General features: G+C 40.4%; 1 protein-coding gene across 3 annotated transcripts in view; it reads right to left on the bottom strand.

Annotated features, from left to right (window-relative positions):
- Positions 1-1,828: 1,828 nt before the first annotated feature.
- The window catches only part of LOC119161478 (guanine nucleotide exchange factor VAV2), a 253,021-nt gene continuing 235,406 nt past the window's right edge, over positions 1,829-19,443 (bottom strand). For all 3 annotated transcript variants that reach the window (XM_075879212.1, XM_037413969.2, XM_037413970.2), the window contains 5 exons: positions 15,843-16,099; positions 10,702-10,789; positions 7,027-7,141; positions 3,085-3,230; positions 1,829-2,254 (listed from right to left, as the gene is read on the bottom strand). In XM_075879212.1, coding sequence (XP_075735327.1) covers positions 2,195-2,254; positions 3,085-3,230; positions 7,027-7,141; positions 10,702-10,789; positions 15,843-16,099 — 666 coding nt within the window. In that variant the 3' untranslated portion in view covers positions 1,829-2,194. The remainder of the gene's footprint in view (positions 2,255-3,084; positions 3,231-7,026; positions 7,142-10,701; positions 10,790-15,842; positions 16,100-19,443) is intronic.

Here is a 19,443-nt window from a genome sequence, read left to right as displayed (position 1 = left end):
TTTGGCTAGGTCTGTGTTCATATCAATGATGGACTGGTGAAAAACAATAGCACCAATCTGCCTTCCGATGTCACAATACAATTCTAAAGCTACGAAATGTGTCAGCTGCACCTTGGTGAGCAAACTTCTTTTTCTCATTTCATCGAACATTGGAACGCAGTAAGGAGCCTTTGTGCACCATTTTAGTTTGGAAAAAATACTTTGATAAACATTAATGACACTTGATACACTTGGCAACAAATTTGTTCATTCGTGTTATGTGTAACAGAATTTTAGGATCCATTATGAAACATGGCATATATTTGTTGAATAAAAATGAGTTTCATTGAAACATATGGTGGAGCACAAATAGCAAAATGGTGCAGCCACACTTTCAATATTAAACTCGCCATTCTAACGTCAACATTTATCTGAATGAGAGTTTTAGTAAACCATCTGAAGTAGATAAGATAAAGCTAGACTGTAGGACAAGCTAATGACCACTTGCCATACAAAAAGCTGAAAGAGTTATAAAAGCATATAAAAACTGATGACAAAAAACTAGAGAAAAATAACAGCCATGACTAGGAGGGGTGCACTGAACAATCAAAAAGAACACACCAGGCAATGAGAAATGCACAACCTCACACCTTACTGCAGAGAAACACTAGAAACAAGATTGAGAAGCAAAATACAGCACAAGAAGCAGGATGCTGACAAGACAGCAGTTGACAAGAAAACATTTTTCAAGTGTCTATTCACTGCTTTGCCATGTAGAACAACCATGAAGCTTCACCCTGATAGGGTAAGGGTGAATACAGAAATAGTCAAATGGCTATTACTTAAGGAAGTGCAAACATTGGGTGCTATTCTGCCTACATTTCTATTCCCTACATTCTTACCCCCCCCCCTCCTTTTTTTTTCTTGCTGGCATCTTTTGATAAATGCATATTAAGGCCAATGGCATACATAGTAAGTGATGAGGGTTTTAAACACATAGATGCACTACAATAGCAGTAAAATGATGTTTCTGCGACTTTTCCCACTCATAATAGAGGACATGTGAGTAACAAAAGCACATTTTATCACGACATCATATATTCGTTGTGATGAAAATAATTGTAGCATAGATATCAGGTCGCATGATTTCAGATGCTCACTGAACAAGATCAATGCTCATGTTCATGCTATACACCTGGCCACATCTTTGTTTTTTTGTTGCAGGCATCTTTACGACAGTGGTTAACAGGTCACAAAAAATTGTGAGATTAAAAAAAATGTTGTGCATGCATGTAAACTTGATTTTGTTGCCATATTCTACTGTCGGCAGGCTGCATGCCACCAACGCAACTTAGAAATTGTCTATGCCACTATTTTTCCAGTGACCAAGTGCCTAGCTTATAGTGTGCCTGCTCAGCACACCCAGAATGGTCACCAATAAAGCATGAAACATTACGATAATGACAATAGCTACACAAAAGCTGTTGTCATTACAAGCCGCATTACAAGTGGAAAATTTGCTAACAATAGCAAAGTTGGAGCTAGTTCAGCAAAAAAAAATTGTAAACGTAACAGACTGGCTTAGCTAATTTCTCCTGACAATTTGCAACATTATATGCAGAAGCTGAATATGCAATTTCAACACACTTTGAAATCCTAAAGGGGATTCAATAGGAAAGGGCTATTAAAGACCTTATTTACACTTACAAGACCCAGAAAAGTGTTCCCTGCAGCGCTACACCTTCTGGCCACACACTACTATGGCCGATGTGAGGGGACATTTTGAGGGAGAAAAAGCAAGAGTTGAACTTCATTGATGGCTTTAAAATAAAATGAATTGAGAAATACAGCCTTGTAGTAAAGTATATTGAGGTAAAGGGCATGCATGAGTCTATAATTTACACATCCATCACTTAGACAGCACAATAGAGAAAGTTAGTGCATGTCCAATTTGTGTCCCTCATTGTGAAATTTCCAGGCATTTAAAAAGAAACGGAGCCGAAATCACACAAACAGAGCAACAGTACATGTACAACAGGATTTCACATAGTTATAACAAAAATGAAATAAGGTTCACTCTTATATTCACGGTATCTGTTTCTTCCTTTAAATACATAAATGCTTGTCACACAAGATCCTATTGCTTTCTGCAATTCGTGGCCATAAATGGGCAGCCACAAACTTCCAGCAGAATTTGAAGTGGCAAGCACACGAGTTAGCATTCAGTGCTGGTAGTTGGAAGCTCTTGCACATACTGCCAGGGAAAGTAGCCAACCTGTGTAAACAGTGTTATTTACATTATTGCAGTTTACGTTTTAAACCATGTCTTCAATTTGAGTAAGGCAAATCAATGCAATCCAGCCAAATGTAATCCAGCCGAACCACATTAGTCACATCCCGGGCTTGGTGGCTGCACCATTTATTCTAGAATATCCCTCCACTCAAAATGTCACAAAAAAATGTGGCTGGCAACACCAGCTGCCAAGAAGAGCAGCCACTACAATTTAATACAGTAGATTCTCTTTACACTATTACAGAATAAATGCACTAATTATAGTACTGTTTTTTAGTGCACAAGACCATTTTATCTGCAAGGCTAACGAAAACATTAGTCAAAATCTACAACACAGCCCATGCCAATCCTGGCATGAATTCGGAAGAATAAGCAAAACCTAAAATAACCTAAAATAATAGGGCCACCTTTTTCTCTTTATGTACCTGTTTTGAAGTGTATTTATATTTTTCATTGTTAAGCAAAAAAAAGCTATTGTGAAAGCCAAAGGTTCTATTCATTGTTCAAAAATTCTTGTGAGCCCTGCATGCCTGCCATATTTTTCTCGCCTGTCATAGCCGCCTGGCCAGTTTTACAGTGGTTATTTTCCTTGTCTTGCTTGTGCATGGCTGATAAGAAAGAGGCCTGTTTTAATGTTTGATATATGGGCACTGGAAATTATTAATACTTGAAACCTTAAATACCTGTAGTGCAACGCTCTGTGTTTGCCATTGCTCTCTAAAGTGCCGTCTACTTCGCAAAATTTTGAAGCATTGAAAAGCATGCATGTTACACAACACTGAAGCATTGTAGAAAAAGTTTGGTCTACTCACACGCTCCTGAATTTGACCTTTCCACCAGCCTTTTTCCTGACCTGCTTTGCTGAGCACCGTAACCACATCACCTTTGACCAGACCCAGCATGCTTTCCGTTGTTGGCTGAAAGTTGTGCAATGCCACTGCATGCCCCAAGTGTTCCACTGCAGATTTTAAAAAACAATAAAAAACATGAATATGCTGAATAGAGCGTCTAATAAAGCAGTGTGAACTAGCAGAGTTCCCACTTTGCCTTGTTGGCTCAACTTAGTGAAGAAAACAGCACAAATACCCACGAGGACCAAGACAGGCACATCATGTGTTTGTCCACTGTGTGGCTCTTTTCATCCTCATTGGTTTCTGTGCTGTTTCCTTCACCAATGTAAACTAAATAATTATTTGACACAATAAACCAGTGTCGTAAACACCATACTTTTTAGTGCAAAACCTGTGCATTTCTTTTTTAATATTTCACTTGGTGCAGGCCTGACACGAGGCAAACTTATGGTAAGTAATCGCTGAAACATACTATGCTCAGACCAATAATGCAACCAGTTTCAGATGACTATGAACCCATTTATAAGCACCTGTGTAGCATTTTGGACATAAATGATGCCCTAAAAAATGTCTGAATAGTTTAGCAGTCTCAAAAAGTTAAATATGATGGTCAAATCGGTTTATTTGTTCTTGTGAATGCCAGTGAAGCATAAGAATTTGGCTACAGGCTTTCGCTCAGCATATTGCACCAATGAAATAAATTTTACTTGGTCCAAGGACTTCAAGCCATCACCTGAAGCACCTCCGCTGCCACCATCATCGTTGGGGGTGGAACAGGACAAGGACTAATCTCCTCTTCCCCCAGCTCCACCCAAAGGAAAACTGCCAGACCAGTTTCAAATAAGTTTGAAGCTCGAAGTTTATTTTATTTCTTTCTGATACAGAAAGAGGAGTAAGAGCTAAAGGCCGTATTGCCTGACAGAGGCTCCTACTCCCGTGCGCATTCGGCATGCGCGTACATGTTTGCATGCTATGCGAGTATACAAACAATGGAGCAACCATCAAAATCAAAACATGAATGTACATAATTGTCACTGCAAATAAAGCATTACAGGTAGACATTCTACATGAAAACTCTTCATGAAAACAAACATATCATACAGAACATATCATAAGTTCGTTCATTCAGTCATGAGATATAGCGATGGTGAAAGCTGAGAGTGAGCTTGGTTTCATATATGACTCAGGGTGATGCGTGTTAAAGGCCACCTTAAAGTGCAGATGCTCTGCATGTACATTACTTGACCACAGTTTCAGCTGTGCTGCACAGAATCAGTTTGGTGCTCTGTTGGCTTTAATACCTGTCCACATGCCAGCTTAGGCAGTTCTGTTCAGTAGGTACACAAATTAATTGGGTCTGTATTCATGGTATATTTTTCGGCACGCCTCTTGTAAACTTCAACTCCCCTTTGTGTATATGACTATCGACCCAGCTCTATGAATGTAGTCTCACACCAAATGATTTAGGTAGTCTATTGGTACAGACACATTAAAAGTGAACATCTTGCAATGGCTTGCCGCCTATATTCTTTGGCCAGGCGTCATCAGCAGCACTGCTTTGTTGGAGTCTGCCACGAAAATTGTAGTAAGGTAGTTTGGACGCCAATTGTAGTATACACCTTCGCTGGCAGGACAACTAGTACTATCTGTTAGCAGCTTGTGGATGTAAAACAGCACTTGATCATGTGTGAGCTTAGTCAAATTTTTCTTTGCTTTCTTGTTCTTTTTTTAATTTCTAACCTACGAAGTGCATGTGAGGGCCTTTCATGAGTGAATGCAATATGTGAAAATTAAAATGTGAACTTTGCACAATATGGAGAAATAAATTGGAGATAAAATATGAAGATGCACACAAGAGCATGCAACAAAAAGCCGAAACCAGATGACAGCATATGCAGTGATCATGACACCTTCACTGGCAGGACAACTAGTGCTATCTGTTAGCAGCTTATGGACGTAAAGGAGCACTTGATCATGTGTGAGCTTAGTCGAATTTTTTCTTTCCTTTCTTGTTCTTTTTTATATTTCTAACCTATGAAGTGTGTGTGAGGGCCTTTCATGAGTGAATGCAATATGTGAAAGTTAGAATGTGCACTTTGCAATGTGGAGAAATAAATTGGAAACAATATATGAAGATGTACGCAACAGTATGCCACGAAAAGCCAAAACCAGATGACAGAGCAGTTGGCTTCAACAACAACGCTCTACAGTTGGATAGAACTTCGGAAGTACAGCATTTTCTCATCAAAGGCGGATGCACACAAGCTTGCACCTATGGGCATACTATCTGAAATAACGTCAGGAGCCAGACGGCTGCTGACTCTGTTTTTAGAGAACATTGCCTAGTGTGAGTGTGACTCTTTAGTCACAGAGGCAAGGCAATCAGTGGCCACACTTCGGCCATCTGGGCGGCACCTCTCCGGACTTCTTAAGCTGTAATCTAACTATAGTATTTAAGTGCAAGAGAAAAAAAAAAGAAGGATAGCTTGTGAGCTTGACTGAACATGAACAGACTGAATGGACATGACTGTGCCCACAAGGATAATCTAACATACAGCTATACATGTTCTATAGACCCTCTCACTGAAGACCAAAGCGGAGGTAATCTGCAGAATGGAAACACTCTTGGGTTGTTTATAGTCACATCATGCTGTAGTTGTACGAGTGCTTGTTTTCTTACACAGTCTGGTACAGTTGACTTTGTATGATCTATGATGTGGGTAACCTTCTTGCACCCTCTACCAGAGCCAAATGAAAATGAAGATGACAGAAGAGAAGGGGCAAAGGATAAAGAAAATGGAGAAGCTGGAACAAGCAAAATAGTATATACTTGTTGGCATATTTTTTTTTAAACGTAAGCTTATTACAGTGCATCCTCCCCAAGTCACAAACCAGCAACATGCAGAATATAAAGTAAGAAAGTGAAAAAATAGACTGATATTATGCAGCTGACTGTTGGTACTTCGAACTGGAGAGGAATTTCGTTTGAATTGTCAGATAACTTGGTGCAGCATATCAGAAAAAGACAAAGTAATCAATTGTCATGTACGTTGCCACTGTCACTTTTTTATTTTCCGCTCCAGATTTTGAACACCTTGAAAAGTGCAGGCAGGCAGTTGGCTTTATTTTTGGCTGTTTTAAAAATATAGGAGTCCGAATCTTTAACTATAAAGAATTGAGATAGGGAATATTTCTGACAGGGATAAGCAAAAAGCATGAGTTACTAGAATTATAAAATTACATGGTTTGAATTAAGCAGTAACTACATATATATTAGAAGCACATAATACATTAGAAACATAACAGGCCAACCAAAATTCATTTTGAAATTTGTTCTAATAAACAGAGCTTGAATTACCTCAAGTCTAAGCAAATAGATGCAAAACTGTTTGCGAGAATTTCTTAAATGCAAGTCATCGAAAAGCTCTTAAAACTAGTATGATAATTCTTGAATTCTTTTTTATTCATTCCTACTCTTCTTATTTATGAGCTTCAATGAGTGGCTAATTACCAGTGCAAATGATATCAAACTAAGATATGAATCAATAATGAAGGCAGAATGTATGAAATATGACATGGATTATTATGGGATATCACATGAGGGCTTCATTTCTGATATGGCACTTCCTTTAAAATGTTATAGTATCCTTTTACTGTTTTTTCTTCTTCTGCAATAAGTGTGCGATGGCATCTGTGAAGACCTCACCTACCCACACGATACATACAGAAGCTGGGCCTATAGTCTTGTATAAACTACAATTCGCCTGTTTCCTATAGTGCTAACGCTAGGGGCCTAACAGGTCAATAAGAAGTGCATTAATTCAAAACTAGATCTGGTTGTCTCGCATGAGGCAAGTTCTAGAGGAAACAATAATTAGCCAGAACTTTGATAGTAGCACTTACCCGTTCCATTTGTGATTGGTGTGCTGACAACATTTTTAAATGGAATGAGAAGGGAAATGTCAAGTCCCCTAAAACTTTCCGAGAGGCTGTGGGTTTCGTACCATGAAACTAGCTCCTGCAACGGCAGATAGAAAGGTAAGCACGTGTCCTTAAAATGTACTCGAACCCCAAAACATCAAACGTGGTAAATTTTTCAGCATTAAGTCCGCACAAGTGCCAATTGTCAACATGAATTTGAAAATGCCCAACTTTTTCCAGCAAATTCGCGATTTAATTTTAAAAGTTGACATACCATCATATGTGTGCTATGACAAAAACAAAGACTATTTCATTTTTTAGCAGTAGAAATGATGACAATATGCTACCATTGTATGCTCCTTAGTGTGCACATCTTTTCGACCTCTAATCACATGAGCTTTTATTTAGCTATTCTGTAAGGGAAAAAAAAAGCAAGACCAATTCATACATATAGATGGTGTACAACTATCTAGTACACGAATTCACCCTGCTAAGTCCTGCCAAATGTTTGTGTTATGCTTTAAAGTGAACATACATAAGTGAAGGTAGCACTAGTAAACAATAAATAAACAGATAGAACAACGTAGAGCTTAGTTGTTTCCGATTCAGAATGTGCTAACAGTCCTCTTATAATTGAGCCATTTCCCTTAATTTAATCTAAATAGACTTAGTACAAAGATGTCTTCTCGACGGGGCAGACAGGGCATCATACTACAAAACATTATTAGCGATATTACCAAACAAAACAAGCAAAACCATCTATTCTTCAAGTCACTGCTGTAATAGCTTGTATTTAGAAAGCTTGTTATGAATGCAACCTAAAGCAAGAATATTTAATACACCTAGTTAGTAAGAGGTAGACAAAGTCGGGGTGTTGTGTGGCGAAAGTTATGCGGGTGCTGCGGAACGCGGAGCGACTTTCCGACCCACCAACTAATGGCACCGATCAGTTTCATGAAGGGGAACACGAAAGACCTGCGCATGGAAAAGAAAGGAGACTCCGTCGTTCACCCGTGTCATGAGCAGAGCCGTCAAAGTTGCCCCCATGTTTGAGGCAAAAAGAGGATAGCCTACCCAAAAGAGCGTCATCTCACCCGCACCACCTCTCTCCATTGGTCGGTATGAAGCAGCCGCGAGCTGGCGGGTGTGTGTCTTGCTCACTCGCGCCTCGAGAATCTCACGGCACCAACAATGTGGACAGCGCGTCACTGCTTGCCACGCGATGGCGCCGACAGGCGGGATGCCGTCGCGGCATGTTTCCAGCTAGTGTGTGCGTACCCTTCCCTGCTGCAGCCCGCGTTGCGAGGGTTAGCGAAGCCAATCGCGTTCGCAAATGACGACGTCAACAATAATGAGGGGCGAGCCAAAGAAGCAGAACGCAAGCGTCGGCAGTGGAAGACCAGCGACTTGACGAGGTGCGAGTCAAGAATACCGATCGCGTTCAAGAATACAGATGGCGCGCGGGTAACACTGACGAGACGCGAGCCAAGGAAGCCGAGTGCAAGCATCTTCAATGCGTCCCGCCACCTGTGGCTTTGCGTTTCAAACAAACATTAACTTGAGTAAACTCTACACCGAGTTTCACTTCAAACCATTCTTCCAGCACCCGCGTCAACACCCGTTTCAACCGGGTCAACGCACTGAGCACCACTGCAGCTTCGCATCCCATCAGGGTTCCCTTCGGGGAGATGGGTCATAGTTTTTTACCAATCCAGTGTCTGGTATGAAAGTGTTCTTGCAATTGGTTGTGGTGATGCAAGTCCTCACATGTAATTGGCTTGTGTGCAGACCCTTTGTTTGACTGAAGGTTGAAATGAGGGTGTTTGGATGTAAAATGAGAGTGGAGGTTCGGGCTTGGACCTGGACAGATGCCCGAGTGCTGCAATAAAGAATCTCTTCGCTGAACAACAGTTCTTCCTTCGCTCTGCCACTTAGCACACGAGTTATCAAGGGCGCCCATTCCGAACCTCAGACACCTTCTCTCCTAACTAGTGTAAAAGCTAGTCGAGGAAGAGGAAATCAACTCACCTCATCTAGAGATTTTAATTACCTTAGTTGACAATAACTCCAGCTATTATGACAATAAGTAACTTTGCTACAAAGAGTATCTTTGAAGTGCCCCTCCTCATCATACAATGCATACAACTGCACAAAATTTATTCTCAATAAATGTGAATTAAGTGGTCGAAGGTAGCGAGGACATAGGAAAAAAAAATGCTTTTGTAGCCCTTCTACACAATATGGGATAGAGATGTGTAATCTGCACTTGTGTCAAATATGACTAGCACATCCAAGTGTGTCTTAAAGGGGAACTGACACAAGAACTTTGGCCTCGCGTTTTTCTGCTGCAATGCGCTGCTGGGGGCCTGTTAGTCATGACACGACACATCTTTTGCTGCAGCACACGACAGATAATTAATTACAGGCCCATAATTATCAATCAGTTTCAGTTTCGGTTAGAGAGAGTTCCAAAAACTGGGTGCAACTATCGTCACCTACCGTGTGCAGCTCTTGACCACGTCAGCACACAAAACTGTGACGCACTTCCGCATGGTCCGCATCAAGAATTACTTTCGAATAGGAAACGGGACTAGAATGTCGCCAAGCACAAAACTTTCTAAGCGTGCACCACGGCCACGCACTCACAACTAGCCGCCAAAAAATATAGGCTTTGGGAACTAACACGACAAAATAAAAACGGCAGCTATGACGTCATCATAACTTGTTTTGTTGACCGCAGTGTGGTGACGTGAGGGAAGTAGGGGCGACCTCGGGGTCCCCTCCTAGGGTGTTTATAGCGCTATGCAGTCGGTCACTCACGCAAACTTCAAAATTAAATTAAAAAAGCTTCCAAGCTATATTCGCTGTTGATATCTTGCAGATGATATACAAATGTTCATGAGAATCAACCCGGTGGGCTATCTCAGCCCCGAAATTTTATGTCAGTACCTTTTTAAAGGGGCCTTGCAAAACTTTTTCAAGGTGCCATAGAATAGATTCACTGAAGCTGCTTATTGCCTCATGAATTCATGGGTACAAAAATGTTTAGAAACCATCCAGTCCGAGCAGAGTTACAAAGATTTGCCGCACGCTGCTATTACATTGCCTCTACCCTTGTTTGGACAAAAGTGCTGGAAGCTAAGCAGGGAGGGATGACACGGGGAAAGAAAATACTTCTTGAGCGCTTCGTGACCTTGTTCCCTTTTTCTTGGTTTTTTTTTTCCCTTCAAATACACGGCTTTTGAGTGCCATGGCGCATGAACGTTTGGACAAGTTGTGGCTTCCCGTGGTGGCCCTTGTAATGACAGAGCCCACCATGTTCAAATAAGCCAATGGCTGATACAACGGGTGTGACGAGTCATTTTTGAGTTTGTATCCACATTTATCGAGAGAAGAAAAAGCAATCTTTAGCTGACTTTGAGAATTTGTTGTGAATTCCAGGCCGTGTGCTACGCTATATTATCTGGCTTGCGTGTTCTCGGGAGCCTTGACTACTGATCGACAAAGTTTTCCGACCATGCAGGAAAAGTGTTGCTGGGCCCCTTTAAGTAAAAATATAAATTCCAGGTGTAAACCCACACTACAAAAATTTCATTGCTCCAGTGACTAAGCAAACCTGCACCACAACATAACCAGGAAAAAATTTGTGAAACATACCACTATGCTTCGAAACATTTTCGTCTTGGATAAATGAAACTGGTTGTCTTCATAGTAGACTCGCATATGCTTGACTTCATTGTCAAAACTGCAATAGAAAGCACGAAACAATCAATAAAATTTGAGACATTAGCGCTTTATTACACACGACTTCCAAATAAGATAACTCTAAGTTCGTAAGCAAAAAACTTGAAAATTATTTATTCTTCATAGTAATTAGAATGCTTTAAATTTAAACATAAATGTGCATTATTATTAAGCATACAAGATCTATATTTGTTTTTATCCAATTCTATTTAAGGTTTAAGCAATTGAGGTTTACTTACATAACGAAAATTATCAACAAAGCTATTCCAGAAATTTTGCCAAGCAAGAGTGTCCATAGTATCGCTGCCCTAGAACAAGGGTGACAAGACTGCCAGGTTGACCAGAAAATCAAAGTGATTTTCTGGACATCCCTTTTCAATGCCTTGAAAAATTTACTAATGTGTTGCCTCGATATGGTTTCCTTATGCATTCAGGTCTCTTGAATTGCAATTCTTGCAAGTGGAGAAATGAATTGTAAAAAAATTCCAAGCTCTAGCTTGATGGAGTCTATCGCCTAAAGTTAAGTTCAGTTGCCATCTATGAATCATCCATCCTTTTTTTCTTGTTTAATTCAATTAATTTATAGTACTGCTTAACAGGAATCACTTAGCAAGTAAGCCAATAACATGAAAGGTGAAGTGGCCATTGATTTCTCTCGTTCAGATATTATAGGTGTACACCACTAGAGCTTGTAGTGCAATTTACAAAATATAAAAACAACAAGTAAGCTATATTAAGATGCTCAGACCTTCAGAAAAGAAAGAAAGAGCAACATTTTCTTAATTAATTACTTGGCTGTAAGCTAGAGTTCAAAAGATTCTAATTCTACTGCACAGAATACATTACTTTATGCAACTATTTAACCATGATGCTAATCTACAGCTTTCTTTCTTATGGAACTGATTTTATCTCATATGAAAATGTACAATTCTGTTTTTCTGAAAAACACTGGATTGACCTATGAATGAAAGAAAGGAAATGGAAGAAAGGCTCGTACATTTGTTAGGAATAGCCTAATGAAGCCAACAAATAATGAAGCAAAAGAATACATGGGGGTATTATTTGTAGCTCCTAATTGAACTGCAGTAATTATGGCATAAAGAGAAGTAACATGAAGTGTATGAACAAAAAAATGATTAAGGTGTCTTTGTCAATACACTGAAACTTTATTATAACAAAGTTGAATCTAACAAGAAAATAAGTTAGTTAAGTCTGAAAATTCGTTATAAAGGTTATTCTTAAGGCTACCTATTGCAGGACTATTTTTCATTTAATTTGTTACCAATATTTTGTTGTATCCATGTTCGTTATATAGAGGTTTGAGTGTATTTGAATGGTCCACATGGCAAGCATTTTGTTTGCCCTCTATAATCATTGATTTGTTTTAATATGCACCATTAACACTGTAATGTCGAGAAATACATTAATAACTAATAGCTGCCATGCAGCTAGGCATTCTACCTGTGATCATTAGTGATTTAATAGACGACTGCCACGCAGCCATTTTCTTGACCACACTCCACTAGAAAGTGTGGCTTCAAAATACATAGGTGAACTTCTATGCCTTTGATGTGGTTTTGGAGAACAAATTTGTAGGGGTGTGCTAATATTGATGACACCGCATTGAATATGAATCAATTACTATTTAAATAGTTTTAAAATAGTGAAGCAACCATTTTTAAAACAGCTCTATAGTTCCCGGACATCTTACTTCAAACACATATTCACAAATTCTAGCAAAGGAACATTACGATGACATTTAACAGACAAAACATGCCACAATTATTAAACTTGGTTAAGCTTGTGTGACAGCAGTGATTAAAGCTGTTAAGATATTTTTAGACTATATGTGCTCAAATACAGCAATGACTGGAGCATTCGAGGATGTACAAAGTCACCATCGTCATCATAATATTGAGGCATAAATATTAAACAATGGTTAATAAAAAGTTTCTCATTTCTCATGATGATGATAGTGGATTGATGAAACTCGTGCAACAGCAACACTAAAGCTTTAGGAATAGGTTGCTTTCATCTGGCAATCAGTAGAGAATCAATCGTCCTTTACAGATGATCCTGGATACATTGAACACGAAGGGGATCGCGAAATAGTTCGATATACCGAGAATTCGAAATACAAAATATGCATATTCAAGGCCTAAATTGAAGAATTTCAGGCCTCAGAAATCGTTACAAGAGCTAACATAATGATTCGCTCAGAAACAGGCTGCGAACTGCAGGTTACCCCACTTTTAGTTTGTAAACTTGTCTTGCTGCTTGCACGCCGTTAAGTTCCAGTCATCCTTAATATGATTAAAGCTTTTTAAATAAGCGAAGTTAGCTCTTTCGGCCACAACGTAGATTGACGCAGAACGCCGATGCAAGCTCTGTAGCGCGGCAAAAGCTTAGTTAGCGGCAGAAGCGAAGGCGTTGGCACATTCATAACAGCACGGCTACACTTTCGTGACACTGGCAACGGCAGCAAAAATCTCGGCATCGATGTAGTCAGAAACCTCATAATCTGTACCAATGAAGTCGCTACTGTCCGAGATAGTGCCCAGAAATGCTGATAAGTCGCAGAATTCACTGAGGCATCGTACGCCGTTGTCAGCGGTCATGACACAATCGAAGTCCTCACCTGGCCCGCAAGAAACGTTTACAACAGTGTTTTACTTGACGTCGCTCCAAGCCCCAGTCATAATTTTTATTGTGCAGGTCAACGTTCAGTTCAATACCCAAATGAGGATTTATCAGGAACAAGGCAAGAAGGCCACAAGGCGCAAAAGACGCAACACCGTGTTCGTCGGAGTTCTCACTGTCGACATGTTGGCGATATCAATGTCACTGTGGCTTTGTAGCTGGCAGCCGCTGCTATTAGTGGCTTTGATGCAAAACAACAAAAAAAAGCATAGCCTCTGAGACACGTGTTCTGAAACCGAAAACACTTAAAAAATACGTCACAAGGTTACTCATCTCGAAGGCCATGCTTTCCAGGCTCGCAAGCCATTGTGTGCTAACAAACAAGGAAGGCAATGCGAACCACATGCGAACATTGCACTGAGATCACCGAGTCGCTTCGAATTCTCTTTCAGTGCTCTCGGCAATTGGTCTTTAGGAAAACGCTATGCCTGCACGGTAAGACCTGCAGATCGTGCATCAAACGTACCGACGTACACGTAAGTTCCGCGCAACGAACCAGATCAGCGCGATGAAATGAGACCGTTTTTTTTGTCGCTTGCGCGCAAAAAAGGATTGGAACTTGTTAGAACATGGCCTAAAATTGAACAATACTTGTTAGAAAAATGGACTTTCTGGGCTTCGGCACTGCGCAGCGTTCGATATAGTGGATGTGCCACTGTGCGGGAGTTCGATATACAGGTGCACTGGTCCCATACTTTTGCATGGGGAATTCAAGGGGATTTTTCAACTGTTCGCTATAGCCAATAATTCTATATATTCGAGTTTGATATACCGTGTATAGACGCGTAATCCTTGCACTCGCATAATTCTCGCACCTTCATCATTGCCCAACAAAAATACGATTTCATTTTTTCCTCGACTAATTATCGCACCCGAAAATTGCCGCAATAATGTCGTATGATCGTTCCAGCCATTGATGATGATAGCACGCGCCATCTGACTCCATCTCTTAAGCAATGCCTCCTCTAATACACGAGGCATTGTCTTAAGCATCAAGTGTACTATTATTGCATGGAGATTCAATCCAATCCAAGCCAAGCCAAAGTGGCAAGTGCGCGTTGCGGCAAGTTTTGTGTTGTTGTGTCGGTAATCTAGTTACGTTATGGGGCGATACTGAAGCTACACAGCTGCTTTCAAGTTGAAAGTGATTGATCATGCACTAAACAACGGAAACAGGGCTGCCAGTAGGCCCTTTGGAGTCGACGAGTTTTGTGTTCGCTACTGTTGACGGCAGCTGAAAGCCACCAAAATGTGTTGGGCCTGCCGTGTGCCTAAGACTGGGATTGATGCTAAACTTCATTTCTTCAGACGGAAACTGCGAACGGTTCTGTTAAATAGCCATCAGCCCAATACTGACGTCTTACGCTTACCTTTTGAGGGCTCCTGTTGAGTGACGAACGCTACCGTTATGTCCGAAACGCCCACAAGCTTTGCGTATGGTATTCTAATTCTCGACTATTTGCTTGCGCCTTTTGTGTCTTAAATAAACCTTGCCTTGTGTCGAACTTGTGCTTTTAATGTTGAGGTAAGTTTTAATTAGTACTTCTCAAAGCTTGCTACTGCTGGTGTGAGAATCCCGATTTGCGACCACTTCGTTTTCTTTCTCGCTCTGTACGTTTTCGTGGAAAGTTTTTCCCGCGTAATTTTCGCACCCCCCAACTTTGCATCGATTTTCCGCCAAAAAAAGTGCGAGGATTATGCGAGTGAATATGGTACCCTGGATCGACTGTAGAAACTTGGGCTTCATGGCGCAATGATTAATTCAATGATTGATTATGAGTGATTAATTCAATGAGTGATTCAATGATTAAAACAACAACAATGACTCCTTGCTGTCCCAACGTTTAGTTCTTTTGAGGTTTTAATGTCAGTGCCAATTGTACAGAAATATTAGGTATTTTAAATGTATGCACTATTCTATTTGAGTACCGAATTCAATAGTGCACATTCAAATGCTATTTAACTCAATAGAATTGAATAGCACTCAATTCGATTTGAGTATCAAATCAAATTTAATGCTGTTAGATTTGTTATTCAACACTTTTTAATATTAGCATGGACCAACAAATAAGTGAATTTTCATTTTTAACAGTCTCAAGGGACATTTTAGGAACAACAAATGAAGTTTTCAGAGAAGCTTTTGCTGAGCATATTTTGTATTATGAATTAGTGGTACACCAAACTATTTCAAAATTCTCTTCAATATTTATGTATTCACATATGACTAAGTGAAATTTAACTCTGCCTGGAATTGTTTGTGTACTGCAGCCAACAGTAAGGCAAATGCTTTGACCAAGATTCAAATTCCAATTGTAGCAATCACAGGATCACTACAATTGCCTAGTCACACTCACTTTATGCTGATAGCATAACCACCATTCTGCTTTGCACTTATGCGCAAAAGGAAAGTGCCTATTGGTGATTTTTCTAGTAGGGCAGTGGCTCCTTCCCTCTCCATGGTGCCAGCAAACCAGGGATATTCTTCAAGGTTCAAGTTGACATAGCCGTCACGACTTGGAGGTAAAGGAGGTGCTGACTGCATGCCTTGCGGTCCTGAACTGTAGCTCCTGCCCAGGGGCGCTGGGCACTCATATGAGCCCCGCTTGTCCAGCTGTAGAGGGTAATAATTACTGGTTAGCATGCTCAGATCGGTAAACAGACTGCAAGTGTGTATAAGGACATGCAAACCTAGATAGTAAGTTGTGCAAAAATTGATGGCTAGTTATACCAGACAAGCATGGGTTGTACGACTACTGTTAATTGTTAGTGCACACGTACTCGTAATGTCTATAAAGGCAGCCGAAAAGTAGAAGCCACAAGTGAGGACACTATAGCTATCTTGCCATTAAGCTACTCATTTTATTGATAAGCAAATATTTCATGAATGAATGTTTCCTTTTCAATGCTACAGCCGAACCCCGCTACAACAAAACTGACGGGGCATTTTTGTAGAAAAATTTTTGTAGAAGCGAAAATTTTGTTGTAGCAAAATTTAAATATTATAGCTGATCTGAGCTAGCCCAACAAAGGAACCTTTATTTCCAAAATTCAAGAAGTGTTGGCTGCTTCCTATTCTTTCCCAAGAGTGTCACGAGATTTTCACCTACGCTTTGCGACGCCTGAAACCTATGCTTTGCGACGCCTTTGCGATGCTGAAACAATGGTCACAACGGCTTTTGTGAATGAACCTAACAGTTGCATTAACACATTAGCACCAGCAGCTGTCCGCCATCGGAGCGTATCAGACAATGCCGAGACGGAGGCAGGGTATCGTGGAGTGGAGACTTATACCCGTGCCACACAGGCATAGAAAATGACATTCGGTTGCGAAGGCATTCAGTTCCCGAATTACATTTTTTTGGCGGCACTGCTAGATGTCCAAAGCGAATGACATTTGACTTGATGATGCCAATCGCAGCACCTGCCTCGTGAGCATTGGGTGAGTAGCAATAAAAAAATTAACAAGCGTTTACAAGCTTCATGCACATCAGATAATAAATAAATGTACAAATAAGCATAGTACGCTGCTGTTAGATTTCGTTTGTCACTTTGTTTCACGACGTTGCAACCGACCGTGTAGCAACTTAAGCCAAACCTAGTCAGATCCACAGCGTAAAAAGGAAATGGCACCTGTCGCATTTATTTTACAGCGTCTACCAGCTGAGGATAAGCTTTGAAGCACTTGTTTAAGTGATTAGTGTAAATAAAATATGCAAAAAGTTTACTTCCTGTCAAATCAAATGTCGTTTTATACAATTACTTCATCAGCTGTGCCTTCAAGAGTGCGCATTTCTCAGTCGAATGAGTTTGGGCAATGGCATTTGGGTGACTGCCATTTTGTTCATCCATGTGGCACCGCGTTTTGTTCATCTGTGTGGCACCGCGTTCAATCCGAAGCCATTAGGAGGTAAATGCAATTTCTCTGCCCGTGTGGCAAGGCATTATTCTAGATGCTTTTCTTATCATCCATCATTCGCGGCTGGCTGATTTTGTTGATAATGCGAATGAACAGCTGCTCTGATTAGTTACCACACTGGCGAAGTGCAAACAGAATGATAAGCATTGGCATCAGAAAAGGCATCGTTCCGCGATTACACCCAGCAGCTGCGTGAAAGAAACCCTGAACTGAGCGAGCGAGCTTCGACTTCGGATCGCCTGCGACTCAAAAGCAAGCCAGTGGCAAAAGCAGGGCAGTCTCGTTGCCATGGCTATCGAGCGATGGTAGCGCCTATGCTTTATAAACAGTGGCAGTTTCTGGGGGTGCCATCGTGTCGACTTCGTCGATGTATTTTCAAGTTCTGAAAATGCATCAAAATGTTAAAGATTGTGTTTACTGCACAGCATTACATATCTGAGCCTGGAATTGCACAGTCAAATTTCGTTGAAGCGAAAGGGCAGAATAAAAAGTGTTCGTTGTGGCTAAAATATTTATGCATTGACTCCTATGAACTGCTGACGAGGAACCGAGAATTTTTCGCTGTAGCGTAAATCTCATTGAAACGGCGTTCATTGTAGCGGGGTTTGGCTGTATACACAACACAAGAATGTCCCCAACTATTGTAAGAGTGGCATGGGAAAAAGATAGGAAAGAAGAAAAAAAGAAAAGATAGCTAAAATATGAATGATCTGGTGCATCAATTGATATGAACCAACTGCATCAAAAAACATTTGCAAATCAATAGTACATTACAAAAACTGCCTGTCCCTTAATTCCAAACTAAAGAATATTAAATGGCCCCATCTGGAGAGACTGCATTAAATATAATACATTCGTTTTATTAACCTTGGCTAATTTTTCAAAGTGAGAAGACCAGAAATAACAGTTCTGAATATATTTTCCCAAATCTGAAACTTTTTTTATTGAAGGCTGGCTTTTGCTCAAAAGGGCATTTCCTAAGATGATCAGATATTAAAATTAGGGCAGGCTGCATTTTACTTTTTATTACTGTGGTCACAATGTCCTAAGACTTACATGTAGGCCTGACGATAGTTATAGCGTGAGAACAAAACGATGACATAGAGACAAGAAGGACACGAAGGACACGAGCGCTCGTGTCCTTCGTGTTCTTCTTGTCTCTGTGTCGTCGTTTTGTTCTCGTGCTATAATTATCGTCATGCCATACCAACTAGCCCAAGCTGACACACTTCTAAGTTACATGTAGGATTGTGTTTTGTCCAAAGTTGGCCTCTCCACAAAGCAAAATACCTGCCCTGTGGTACTGAGTACACTTGGGGTATAAATGCCACATACGTATAAGAAGACTCAATGGCACACAGCAAAACAAAGCACTGCCAGAAGTGAGGTAGCATGATCTGCATTGTAATCTGTCTGGAACCGTCTTGAATCTGTTCAGACCTGTCCGGAAAATAAATTGCTGTTTCCATGCTCTAACGAGATTGATCAGAATTGTGCTTCAGCCAATGAAAGCTGGAACTAGGCCAATTCAAAAGAAATGAAAGATAAAACACCAGAGAAAGCAGTGCAAGAGAGAAATAGATCAATTTTGTAATTGTTATGCATAATTTATCAGTAAAAAAAGGGGAGAGCATAAAAACAAAATTTTCAACAATTCTACATTTGCTAAGTTCATTAACAGTGATTATTATGAGTTATGGACTGTTGAATAATTATTTTTGGGGTTTAACACTCCAATACAGTCAAACCCTGCTACAACGAAACTGACGGGGCGCGTAAAAATTTTTTGTTGAAGCGAAAATTTTGTTGTAGTGAAATCGAAAAAATATAGCTGATCTGAGCTAGCAAAACAAAAGAACATTTATTCTCGAAATTGAAAAAGTGTCCGCTGCTTCCTATTCTTTCCCAGCAGCGGCATGACGCGATTCTCACTCATGCATAGCGAGGCCATGGTGAAAAGCACACTGAAACAATGCCTCCAACCGCTTTCGTGAACGAACCAAACAATTGCATTAACATGTTAACACCAGCAGCTGTCC

The sequence above is a fragment of the Rhipicephalus microplus genome, chromosome X (assembly GCF_043290135.1).
Source record: "Rhipicephalus microplus isolate Deutch F79 chromosome X, USDA_Rmic, whole genome shotgun sequence".
NCBI lineage: Eukaryota > Metazoa > Arthropoda > Arachnida > Ixodida > Ixodidae > Rhipicephalus > Rhipicephalus microplus.
This window is presented reverse-complemented; position numbering and strand designations above follow the sequence as displayed.